This window comes from Diaphorina citri, unplaced genomic scaffold (genome assembly GCF_000475195.1).
Source record: "Diaphorina citri unplaced genomic scaffold, Diaci psyllid genome assembly version 1.1 scaffold1058, whole genome shotgun sequence".
Lineage (NCBI taxonomy): Eukaryota > Metazoa > Arthropoda > Insecta > Hemiptera > Psyllidae > Diaphorina > Diaphorina citri.
In genome coordinates, this window is record NW_007378487.1 from 194,051 (window position 1) to 207,811 (window position 13,761).

Below are 13,761 nucleotides of genomic sequence, written 5' to 3' on the forward strand. Positions count from 1 at the left end.
AAAAAAAATTAAAAAAAAAAGTTAAAAAAAATTTTTCGCGTTTTTTTTTTAAAAATCGTTTTTTTTTTTTTTTTTTTTTTAACGTTTGCCTTGAAACAAGTGTCATGACTTGTGAACAGGGTAATTAATACAGAACGGTTTGAGCTGCGATGCACTTTTATAATTTTGATCCAGGTTATGTTTTTTTTTTTTTTTTTGCTAAAGTCTTATCGTCCAGAAATCGAATAGATGAGTAAGACAGGATAGGAGAAAGCCAGCCGTTTCGAGAACAAACCTTATCCGTTCAGGATGAAATCCACCCCGGGCGGAAATCGAACACGCTGCGGCGCGCTTACAAGGTAAACGCGCTACCAACCAAGCCAACTATGCTGGCTAACTACTACCATTACTGTAGTCAAAATTTCAAATTATATTGAAACACAAAATTCTATACCTCAGCTGAGATTGAATCCACGCCCTCCTGATTACCAGGCGAGCGTTTTGACCACTACACCACCGAGACACTTCCGGGGCAAAAATAAAGAGATCCTAACTGCGCTGCAATGCGCGATATACTGAGCTGTTTCCGCTGTTTTTATTTTTTCTTTTTCATCAGAATTGAGCAGTGGCGCGGGTCCTTCATGAAAGTTAGGGAACCACCTTCCTAGGGCCAGCCACTCACTATCAGGTAGATCTGATCAGGTCCGCCTTTTTTTATGTTTTAATTGACAAGTTCGCGGATGATATAATTGTGACAACCTGCCGAGGACGGGTCTGGACCCGAAACGTCCAAACGTCCAGTACAAAATAAGGTGCGAGCCAACTTTAAGTCCCGAAAACAACAACATTGTAAGTCAAGTGTGATTGTTGGCAAATCAAAGTGTCATTTAATCTCATTTAAATTACATTGTCTACAGGCTATTCGGAAAAAATCTAATGAATTTCACAGGTGGGAGTGGACCTTAAGACTACCTGCAGATCCTTATATTGTGGGGCCCTGTGGGCCTATAGCTTTACAGCTTTCCCTTTTGAAATCTCACGTCCCGCCACTAGTTAGAATGGTGAAGATCAAGGTTGTCTGTGTCCCATGTGATCTTTTTTTTTTATTTTCCTTGTGATATCTAGTACTTAAATGGCATTAAGTATAGGTAGATACCTAAGCTACCTACTTTAAGTATAGGTGAGTAAAGTTGTTGGTCCGAATTTTCTGACTCAACGTGGTATTTGTGACTAAATCACCTTTTTACTTTCCTTATCCTATGGGAAGGAAAGTAATGTAATCGGGTCAAATTTTCGATGTTCAGTTTTTAGTGCCAAAACACGTTTTGAGGTCCCTAGAGCTTAAATCCAAAGTTTCAGCCATTGGTCCGTGTCTGTGTCTGTGTGTCCGTGTGTCTGTAAACAAAATATCTCGAGAACGGTAAGAGCTAGAGACTTGAAATTTGGTATGTAGATGTCATATGTGACAAGGATGCGACACGAAACTTTTGGTTAAGATTGGTGCAACGGTTGGCGGCATTTTACCGCTTTTTGGTGGTTTTCGGTGTAATTTAACAATATCTCGGGAATGGTATGAGCTAGAGACTTGAAATTTGGTATGTAGTTCACAAATGTGACAAGGATGCAACACAAAACGTTTGGTTGAGATGGTTGCTGCGCTTGGCGGTATTTTGACCGCTTTTGGACAGATTTCGACCGTTTTTTTGGCGGTTTTCAGCTATAGCGACAAAACGGTTAGAGATATTGTAAAAGAACACTCAAATAAGCATCATTCAATAGGATAAGGAAAGTCGTGTGATGTTCACACCAGATTTTTAATAGAACCTTTCAATTGAATCATGAAATGAAGAACATGGCATAAGTGCGTGCTTATAAACAAGACTTGGGAGAAAAGACTTTTGAAATGGTGGTACATACATATAATTTAAGCCCTATTGTAGAAAAATGCCGCCCCGCTGTGAGTCCCCCTATGCCCTCTCTCGCCCCTATAAAATAATTATTAGGGTAAGGGGGGGGGGGATAAAAACAGCTTTTACACCATGTTGAAGAAAATCTCGCAAAGAGAGGAAAAAAATCATGTTCACATCTCGATTATTCACAAAGATACCCGAATTTTTGTAAAATCTTCCCAACATCTATGTTGTACACGCTTAGGGGAAAAAATTAAAAACTCTTCAGTCCTTCCTCTCAAAACTCAATTTTCGTCCTTATGCCTTTTTACTTTCCTTATCCTATAGGAAGGAAAGTAATGTAATCGGGTCAAATTTTCGATGGTCAGATTTTAGTGCCAAAACACGTTTTGAGGTCCCTAGAGCCTTTCAAATTTTTGATTTTGAAATTTTAGTGCCAAAACTCGAACACGTTTTGAGGTCCCTAGAGCCTAAATCCAAAGTTTCAGCCATTGGTCCGTGTGTGTGTCTCTGTGTCTGTCTGTCTGTAAACAAAATATCTCAAGAACGGTAAGAGCTAGAGACTTGAAATTTGATATGTAGCTGTCAAATGTGACAAGGATGCGACACGAAACTTTTGATTAAGACCGGTGCAACGGTTGGCGGCATTTTAACGCTTTTTGGCGGTTTTCGGTGTAATTTAACAATATCTCGGGAACGGTACAAGCTAGAGACTTGAAATTTGGTATGTAGTTCACAAATGTAACAAGAATGCAACACAAAACGTCTGGTTGAGATGGTTGCTGCGCTTGGCGGTATTTTCACCGCTTTTGGACAGATTTCGACCGTTTTTTGGCGGTGTTCAGCAATAGCGACAAAACGGTTAGAGATATTGTAAAAGAACACTCAAATAAGCATCATTCAATAGGATAAGGAAAGTCGTGTGATGTTCACACCAGATTTTTATTACTATTGTAATAATAAAGGAAGGACGGACTAAAAAGAGTTTCCAATGGGTCCGCCCTTTTTTTTTTTTTTTTTTTTTTTTTTTGCAATGATACTTTATTTATTTGTAATAACCATTTTACAATACATTTTAAATAATCCACAGTTTGATAATTAATAAATTACTAAGAATACTTCTAATATGAAATATCTTAAGGATGGATTACTTATCTTCAAATTAAAGTTAGATTACCCATACTAAAGGTCATAATGTTATATGACCTTTGTATTATGGGTAGCATTCCTTTTCTTTGTGTTAAAGGGGGTGTTATTTATTGAGCGGGTCACACTTTAGTCGCAGATCACAGCATGAAATTGGATCTTGAAAAAGTTCGTCCAGTTCAGACTTATGTGGCGTAGACCCACAGGTGGGCCAATAAATGGTACGTTTTTTTAGATGGGCGAATAAATGGTACACTTACTACCAGATTACTCCCTCTATCTACATCTTGTTTATTGATGACATGAATGAAGGATATGGGATTCCAGCAAATGGGATAAAACTGAATGACTGATGTCATATTAGTGCTGATGAGTGAAAAAAATGTTAGGTTTTATAGTTTTATAAGACCTAGGTCATTTCTCACGTCACCCAGAAAGATACACAATCCTACAAACAATACGGTATGAGCTAGAGACTTGAAATTTGGTACCTATGTAGGTAGTTCACAAATGTGACAAGGATGCAACTCAAAACGTTTCTTTGAGATGGTTGCTGCTCTTGGCGGTATTTTGACCGCTTTTGGACAGATTTCGACCGTTTTTTGGCGGTTTTCAGCTATAGCGACAAAACGGTTAGAGATATTGTAAAAGTTAGGGTAAAAGAACACTCGAACACGCAAATAAGCATCATTCAATAGGATAAGGAAGGTCGTGTGATGTTCACACGAGATTTTTATATATTAGATTAATGCATACTACCTACCCTTTGAGTATCCTTCCTACTTCCTATCCTAAATCCTATCACCTCCTCTACTTCCTTCTTCCTTTGTCTCGGCCATCTGATATTTTCCATTGTAAAATGTCAACCTGCTCCTCATATATAGGGTGTTTCAAAATTCGTGCGACAACATTAAGGGTGTGTTGCTGGGACTGAATTAACAATATTTTACTCTATTCAAAAATGAATTTATTGTTTTATTCTAAAGCCTAGTACCTACCCGTCGGAATTGTACACGATTTCGGGATGATAAAGGTAGAAACACTACTATCACGTCACGTCACGTCACGTGAGCTCATGGGGAGTCAGAAAGATGTAGTTCAAAGTTTCCCATAATATTGTAGGTAATTTCGTTCATGATAGCCACACTGCCCTCACGTCACGTGATAGTAGTGTAGCTGTCCTGAACGAAATCACCTACAATATTATCTCTTGGAGGGTTTCAGCAGTCATTATATATAAGTTCTGTGGGTCAACTTGATAAGGAGAACCAAAAAGCAAGTATATATTGTGCACCAAAAGGCAGATATATTGTGCAGAACTTCCTTGAAGTACAATATTATGGGAAAAATTTGAAGCTGACGTGACTTGAAAGAAGTGTGTTTCTACCTTAAGACCTCCATTGTTCCAGTTTTTAGGTAGGTATAGTAGGGGTGATCTAGCTTGATACAGTACGATAGTCCTAAACAAAACACCTTAGTTTGACAGCTTAGTGGCAATACTTTTGACTCCCCCTGTATTTAGGAGGAGGAGAAGAAGCTTAGGAGGTTGGCTTTTCCAAAGTTCACTTGTGTTAAATATCTACTTAACTCTTCCTGAACGCGTGTGCGCTTATCATCAATTTATGATGTATTTTTTTACTTCCCTGTTTTACAAATCATGATTTCCCGTTTGAGACTTAAATCAGTTTGAAGTTCTTTGTTTGAAGAGCCTGCAGATGGATGCTTTAGGTCTGAGTTCTTTTTGACACTTTTTTTACAGAGGTCCCTAGATCTTAATTTTTTTTTTTTTTTTTTTTTTTTAATTTGAGTACCTATTTTTTTATGAAGGCCCAATTATGTTATTTTTTTTTTTTTTTTTTTTTTTTTTAAACGTTATATTAACTTTTTCTTTAATTATCGTCAAATATAGATACTCATATTTACTTTGTGTGTGTTTTAAATGAAAAATAACCAAGCATCAGCTCACTTTTACTTTACTAAATAAATAAAACTTATTTTAAGTAATTAATCAAAAAAATTAACTGTTTAACTAGGTAGTTCATTCTAAAATTTCAATGGAATAGACATGGCAACATTGGCAACTATCTAACTACCTCTTCCCTATAACAAACAATTAACTAAATAACTTACTGTAACTGAATTGACACATTATACCAATTTCTATGTTTTATTCCATTGTAAAGCTGTCACATCCACCAATTTTGTATTTTATCCCAGTGTAAAGCTGTCATGACACATTATACCAATTTCTATGTTTTATTCCATTGTAAAGCTGTCACATCCACCAATTTTGTATTTTATCCCAGTGTAAAGCTGTCTCATCCACCAATGCTATGGTCTTATCGTCCCGAAATCGAAGAGAGAAGGAAGACTGGATAGGAGAAAGCCAGCCGTTCCGAGAACGAACCTTATCCCTTCAGGATAAACCCCCCGGGCGGCAATCGAACCCGTAACCTAGCGCTTACAAGGCAGACTCGCTGGCCTCCATGCTAAAGGTCCGTTCCCACTTCTCGTTCGGAAAAAATCGTGTCATGCGTATAGTGGGAACACTCTGACTGGTAAAAGTGTCTCCAAAAGGTCGAAAATTCAATTTTTATTTGACGTTCCAAAAAAGGTTTACATTTGAAACTCCACTAAAGGTTCTTTTCGTGTTCTATGACGAGCTGTTGGTCACCCAATAGGGAGATTGTCATGTGATTTATAATTTCAGACGAGACATCACAACCTCCTATACTGGGTTATACAACATCTCCCAATCTACAAGATAATCTCCAGGTTCGACTGCATAAAATAAACTCTCAGTTATCCAGGTTCAATTGTATAATAAAGAAATAAAGTTCTTCACTATCAATAAAGTTCTCAATTATACGACATCTCTCAATCTGCAAGAAAATATCCAGATTTGACTATATAATAAATGTCTCAATTATCCAGATTTGACTGTATAAAAAAAGTTCTCAATTATCCAGGTTCAACTGTAATATTCCCTATGATTTAGTACAGGCGCTAACTCCCCAAAGGAGGGGAAACGAGTTTCAGACGAGGGGAAAATCCGAAAGGGAAATACGACTTGGGCCAGCCACTCACTATACCAGGTAGACCTGACTGGTACACCTGATCAGGTCCGCCTGTCAGGTCTACCTGATAGTGTGTGTGCTCATCAGGTATCAGGTAGACCAGGGGTTCTCAACCTTTTAGTAAACACGTACCACTTGAAATTTTCAGAGATTTTGACGTACCACCTTATATTTATATATGGCTAGCAAGGTGGAGGTTGCAAGATCGAGACCCACTTATGACATTTTTTTAATGATGTTTCTTGATTTGTTCAATAATAAAATCACGATTTTTTTAGTTTCTTATCAATTATTTTGATTAATTATATAGTCTTAAAACCCCACCATTCAACATTTTTTTATTGTTATTATTAATATATGACTGCGTAGTGCGTACCACCTAAAATGTATCCGCGTACCACCAGTGGTACGCGTACCACCGGTTGAGAACCTCTGAGGTAGACCTTTTCAGCCGTACCTGTCAGGTCTACCTGATAGTGAGTGGCTGGCGTTATTTTACAACTATTAATTAATTTATTTAAGTAGGTATTTTTAATTTTTAGATTTTTTTTTCTTTTTTTTTTACAGTTTCACAGAATTTTACAATATTTCAGGTTTCTTTCACAGGAAACTCAGGAGGCATTGTAGCAGTTTCAGTGAAACAGTTTCATTCACTCCCTCACTCAATCTGGGTGTGATAAAACATTACTCTATGGTCACAACCTCCTTGAGTGGGCGCGTGAGGAAACACATAACTCGACACCAGTGGATGGAGGAAGCGATGTGTAATACATGAGCAAGATGATTGCCTTGTCCTGATTCCCATGGAATCAAACCAAACCGGCGACATAGCGCAGGCATACTATCCTTCAATATAAAGGCCCGTTCCCATTTGTCGTTGGGGAAAAAATCATTTAATGGAGCAGTTGCAAATGGGTAAAAAAAGACACAATACTTCCCATTTAGGTGCTGGGTCAACACAAGAACACCAGAAAGTAACCCGTTGAAATATTTGCAATCGAAAAACGAGTATTTTTGTCGATGGTGGGATTCGAACCCGGGACCTTCTGCATGGCAAGCAAGCGCGTTACCACTGGACCAACCGAGCATCCTCAAATCCTCATGAACCCCGGTCCTTGCGAACCCCAACTACATCACTGACTCATATCAGTCCACAAGCGCGTTACCACTGGACCAACCGAGCATCCTCAAATCCTCATGAACCCCGGTCCTTGCGAACCCCAACTACATCACTGACTCATATCTGTCCACATAATTATCTCGTGTCTCTTATCTCTCCCTCACTGCTGCATATCCTCAGATCCTCATCCTATACAAATACGCCCCGTTCTTCATACCGAGAGTCAGTGAGTCACAGAATCCAGGGCGCACAGCTAGCTAGCTAATCAGTATATAGAGTGAGTCGAAGAATTTAGAGAACTCATAGCTCGTCTGCTAATTCAGTAAATCCATAGTGGGTCAAAGAATTCAGTTCCTCTGAAGCTCTCTAGTTTACTTTGTCAGGTGTCAGTTTTTGATTCAAAGAGTCAGTGAGGGAAAGGATCTCGTAAAATTTTAGTCCCGGAACAATGATGAAGAACGGCTTCAGGAAGGTAAACTCAGAAGGTTCTAGTTCAGTCAAAGTGGGCCAATTTGGGTTGGCGGTACCGGATGGAAAAGGGCTAAGCTCTGAGATTGAAATTTCTCGAAATACCCAGGAAATGGAATCAACTAGAAGAGTAAGTTAAATAATTGAACTATTTATTTCGACTTTTTCTTCTTCTTCTTCTTCTTCTTCTTCTTCTTCTTCTTCTTCTTCTTCCTCTTTTTTTTTATGCATTTTCGGCATTTTTAACGTGGCAAATCTAACAGACCACTCCTGAAGTGAAGGGGCCTCTGAGGATCGCAAATCTCGGCACTGAAGACTTGAGTTCTTTTAAAAAAGCTGTCACACCCACCAATTTTGTATTTTATCCCAGTGTAAAGCTGTCACATCCACCAATTTTGTATTTTATCCCAGTGTAAAGCTGTCACATCCACCAATTTTGTATTTTATCCCAGTGTAAATCTGTCACATCCACCAATTTTGTATTTTATCCCAGTGTAAATCTGTCACATCCACCAATTTTTTGGATATATCTTTTTTTATGTATTTTAACTATAACTGAACTAGATCTTTAGTATAACTATCACTTGACAGTCAAAGCAAAGCGTCGTATAATCGTATTTCTAAACCTGGCGTTCGACCAACAACTCTGTTATTGTTTTTTAATGTCATTTTTTCCATCATTATGATTATGAAACCATTATTCTTTGTTTCATTAGTTGTTCAATACCCCGCTTGTCTTGGTCTAACACTGGGTTTTTTTTTTAGTTCATTGATACTATTTTTTCAATTTATTTATTTATTTTAATTTACGAACCAGTACTTACTACCAGAGAAGTTTTATATTTTGAGTTATGGTGTTATTATTTTTAATTTTAATTATATAATTCTATACATTATACCTATTTAGTTATGTCCAAATTTGTTGGTTAATTATCTAAATTTGTTTTCTAATTAAATAATAATGTTAATTTACCTTATAGAGTAACAATAATTTTATTAAATAAAATACAATAAAATAAACTAAAAAATCGCTTTACCCGTAAAGGAGGAAATCGTGTTTCAGAAAGTTTTGTACATTTTTTAAAACCTTTCATTAGTACCCGACCCCCACCGGTTAAAGTTCCCTCGAAGATTTCAAAGTCTAAAGGGGTTTAAAACCCCCGGGGTCACTCCCCTTTGATCGGAAAAGCGGCCACAAAGTCACTTCTGATTGGACGATTCTAATTGTGAACTTTTCATCTTGTAACCGATCAACATCAAAGATAAGTGCCCTTCTTTTTAACTATTACCTGGTTTTATTTTACTTTTGACTAGCTAAAATACGATTTATTATGCCCCTAACATTTATAAGGAAAAGAAAGTCGGATAATTTGGTCGGACCATAGGTCAAAGAACCTTCAAACCAATAGTCGACACTGATTTATGACCATAAGTTTCCACTCATCTCACATACCGTCACACTATTCATGATTTAGAGGGGCAATCGTCACATAACTACCTATGTATAACTACCTATGTATTTGGAATTTGGAATTCAGAAGGGGCAGGACGGCTTATCTTGAACCTCTGCAGTCTGCATGGAATACTCCCACATAAAGCAGACCTGATAAGAGCCATACCAAAATAACAGTACCTATAGTGACTATTTGACTATGGTCTAGTTAGTTTGGAGGGTATCGCGTCTGCCTTGTAAGCGCTAAGGTTCCGGTTCGATTTCCGCCCGCGGGGCGAATTTTATGCTAAACAGATATAAGTTTCTTCCTCGGTGACTTTCCATCCTGTCAATTCCTGTCTTCCTTTTCTCGCTTTTGGGACGGTAAGACCTCCATTGCTACAGTTCCCTCTATCAAACCTTCTCAAAAAAAAGTTTTTTTCTCACTCATGTCCTGAACTTGATCTGGAGCGTCACTAAAATATAGTAGTCCATACAAATATTATAAATATTTCTAGTAGCGCTGTCAAACTTTCTTGACTTGGCGGGGCGGAGCGCTGCCGCTCTCCTTAATCTATGTACAACTCCAAACTCAACACATACCTACTGTAAAAGGTCGAAAATTCAATTTTTATTTTCCGTTCTAATGAAAGAGTTCAAAGATATGTGACGTCAGACTTTACGCAGTTGTTTCTTTCATCCACTAGATAGCACCAGTGTGCAAGCACGCTTGTGGAGGAGCAGAAAGAAATGCGCAGAAACGGTTGCGCACAAACACATTAATGTGTTGCCTCCGAGGGAGCTTTGCTCGGGACATTTGATGTGACGTCATCGCCTACGGGAGCGTATGCCGTGACATCAAAGTTCACGATTTACCGCTATTTTTTAAATCGATTTATCTCGGGATCTAGAAGTCGTAGAAGAAAAAGAAAAATTGCGTTGGTCCTCATTTTTCCTGCTCTATGACTTTGAAACATCACCCAAGTAAGCGCAACTGATCTATTATTACAATGCCTATAGGTCTATAGGACATTGAAAATCGGATGAAAATCACAAGTTTAGCGGGAACAGGCCTTAACTATTGACTGGCTCTCTGGGTTTATTCACAGGTCTGATTGTTTCCCTCCCAAATGTGATTTTTTGGTACCTATAAAATGTGATTTGGTAGGTAACTAGGTATACCTTTAAAGTGTGATTTTCACGCTCTCTCCCCCGAAACTAATGTGATTTGGTAACTATAAAAAGTGATTGAATTCCTATAAAGTGAGATTTTCACGTCAAATTTTGTGTTTTGTTTGGCTGCTTTCAGTCTCCGGACAGAACGGGTCCGCCATTATGACCGCGGTAGACTGAGAGACGAACTGAGGAGGGCGTTAGATGTGTGGTCGAAACATTCCAAGCTGACATTCCGTGAGGTTAACGATGACCGGGCCGATATTCTCATCTACTTTGAGAAGTAAGTTTTTTTTTTTTTTTTTAGAGGTTTGACAGAGGGAACTCTAACTGTACTTTTTTAAGCGAATGCAAATATCAAGTTTTTTTTTAAAGAGGTTTGACAGAGGGAACTGTGACTGCTAGAGAAATCGAAGAGAGAAGGAAGACAGGATAGGAGAAAGCCAGCCGTTCCGAGAACGAACATTATCCCATCAGGATAAAAAAAAAAAACACATGTATTTTTTTGTTAAGAGGTTTGACAGAGGGAACTGTAACTGCTATGGTCTTATCGTCCCAAAATCAAGAGAGAAGGAAGACAGGATAGGAGAAAGCCAGCCGTTCCGAGAACGAACATTATCCCATCAGGATAAAATCCGCCCCCGGCGGGAATCGAACCCGCGACCTAGCGCTTACAAGGCAGACGCACTACCAACTAAGCTAACTAGGCTGGCGAGAAGTAAGTTTAATCCTCCGAGACAGTGTCATACCACTCTCCTCTCTGTTATGTGTAGGGGCAAACAGCCCTAAAAAATGGGGGCTTGTGCGAATCTACGCACCCTCCATTGAAGGATTTTAAGGTAGGCCTATAACTGAATAAAAAAAAAAAAAAAAAAAAAAAAAAAAAAAAAAAAAAAAAAAAACATATGACCGAATATAAAATTAGTCACACATAAACCAAGTTTAAACTACTTATAAATCTGTAAACACGTCCCTGTAGAGTCTCCATAGTAGACTCTAAAGTAGACTTCCTCCCTCTGCATTATTTTGAGATTAGCTGACAGCAGCATTATTGGCAAAACTCAAGTAGCATGAGTGTTTCATACCACCATATAAGAACAATTGAAAGATTTCAATGTAAGAAGGGCCCAAAAACCAAGTCTTGAGTAAGAACGTCACGTGACGTGACGTGATAGTAGTGTGGCTGTCCTGAACGAAATTACCTACAATATTATGGGATAAACTTTGAACTACATCTTTTTGACTCCCCATGACTTCACGTGACGTGATGTGATGGTAGTGTGGGTGTCCTGAACGAAATCATCTGAAATATTATGGGATAAACTTTGAACTACATCTTTCTGACTCCCCATGACTTCACGTGACGTGATGTGATGGTAATGTGTTTCTACCTTTAGAATCAGGTCTCTCTTGAAACATGGATCCGTAGACCAGGCTCTCTAGAAATGTGCTGACTGTGTGTTTTAATTTAGCTAGAGGTTTTATGTTTCAGTGGAATTATTCCATTTCAATTTCAGAAAATGTGATAGATATGTATATTCTAATTTAGAAAACGTGCTACCCGTTACTGATAGAACTGTGCCATGACATATAAATGCGCATAGCGACCGGTGCCAGCATGGTAGGTAAACATTGGATTTTAGGATTATTGAGATAGTGGGTAAATCCTACAATGCTGCAGTGAGCACCAAAGTTGTGACATAATAACACAAAGAAACTGCATTTACATAACTGAATACTTGGGCTTAAAAAATGGAATTGCTGATCGGGAACTGTGACAAATAACAACGGAGGTCTTGACGTCGCGAAATCGAAGAGAGAAGAAACCAGCCGGTCAGGATAGAAGTTTGTCTCGGGCGGGAACCGAACCCACGACCCAGTGCTTACAGGGCAGACACGCTAACCTCCAAGCTAAGTAAATTGGCTGGATTTCTCCTATCCTGTCCCCCTCTCTTCGCTTTCGAGATTATAAGATCTCGGCAATTAAATACAGTTCCCAGCCTAGTTAGCTTAGTTGGTAGTGCGTCTGCCTTGTAAGCGCTAGGCCGCGGGTTCGATTCCCGCCCGGGGTGGATTTTATCCTGATGGTATAATGTTCGTCCTCGGAACGGCTGGCTTTCTCCTATCCTGTCTTCCTTCTCTCTTCGATTTCGGGACGATAAAACCATAGCAGTTACAGTTCCCTCTGTCAAACCTCTTAAAAAAAAACAGTTCAGCGATGAAATCTCAGCATCAGTTAACGTTAGAGGAAAAAAACTAATTCTAATTTTACTGACCATAAACTCAAACTCAACTAATCTTTCTCTCTGGTACTTGGAATTTTACTGACTATCTTGGCACTGGGTTTCAGGGAGAATCACTGGGATGGTTATCCATTTGATGGTCCAGGCAAAATCTTAGCCCATGCCTTCTTCCCAGGGTCTGGCAGGGGAGGTGATGCTCACTTTGATATCGATGAGGACTGGATGGTCCTTGGTGTCAGCAGATCAGCAAATGCTGATGAGGGTAAGTCTTTAGAATTAGCAAATGCTGATGAAGGTAAGTCCTTGGAATAGAATAGAATATACCCTGCTTTTTTTTAAATGAGTGTTTCACCGCCGTTTTTATTTCGTAGCAATGAAACAAATGCTACATTGGACGCATGTGGTCTGTGTCGCGGCATGTCCATCCCGTAGTATGCCTCTCACCAGATGGGCGAGAAGAGACACAATACTTCCCATTTAGGTGCTGGGTCAACACAAGAACACCAGAAAGTAGGTAACCCGTTGACATATTTGCAAACGAAAAACGAGTACAAATTTTTGTCGATGGTGGGATTCGAACCCGGGACCTTCTGCATGGCAAGCAAGCACGTTACCACTACAAATTTTTGTCGATGGTGGGATTCGAACCCGGGACCTTCTGCATGGCAAGCAAGTGCGTTACCACTGGACCAACCGTCCCCCCTATACTGCCAGAATGAGACTGAAAAGTCCCTTTACTCCCGGAGTCTGATTAAGGGAATACGTCTTGTCAAGGGAATTTTCAGTCCTAATGCTGGCAGTTTAAACAAACAGGTTATTCTGTTGAACTAAATTGTCTAAAACTATACAAAAGGCAGGCGTCACGTCACGTAAGGGAAAATTGAATCATTCCTTTGAATGGAATTGGACTGAAAAGTTCCTTTACCTCAGCAGTCTCAATAAGGTCTCGTTATTATGTACCTATATTAAATTTGACGAGTTTATAATAATACGTAGGTAAAGAATTCAAAAGAAAAGAAAGACTTTGCTTAACTTATTATCTTTAGTAGCAACCTCTATCTTTAGTGGCAACCTCTTTGGTGGCTAATACAATTAATATCTTTTTTATATTTCTAATTTTCTCCATCCTTTTCAATGTTAAACCTATGTATGTACTTATGTTCGATGTAAATAAATGAGGCCTGTTTAAACTGTTGGCATAATGGGACTTTTT

The 13,761-nt window shown here is 38.7% G+C and overlaps 1 protein-coding gene across 1 annotated transcript in view; it reads left to right on the plus strand.

The window, feature by feature from the left end:
* Nucleotides 1-12,876, plus strand: part of LOC103513985 (matrix metalloproteinase-2-like) — a 57,032-nt gene extending 44,156 nt beyond the window's left edge. Inside the window, exons 4-5 of the mRNA XM_008478849.3 lie at nt 10,442-10,588; nt 12,656-12,876. Coding sequence (XP_008477071.2) covers nt 10,442-10,588; nt 12,656-12,860 — 352 coding nt within the window. The 3' untranslated portion in view covers nt 12,861-12,876. The remainder of the gene's footprint in view (nt 1-10,441; nt 10,589-12,655) is intronic.
* Nucleotides 12,877-13,761: the final 885 nt, after the last annotated feature.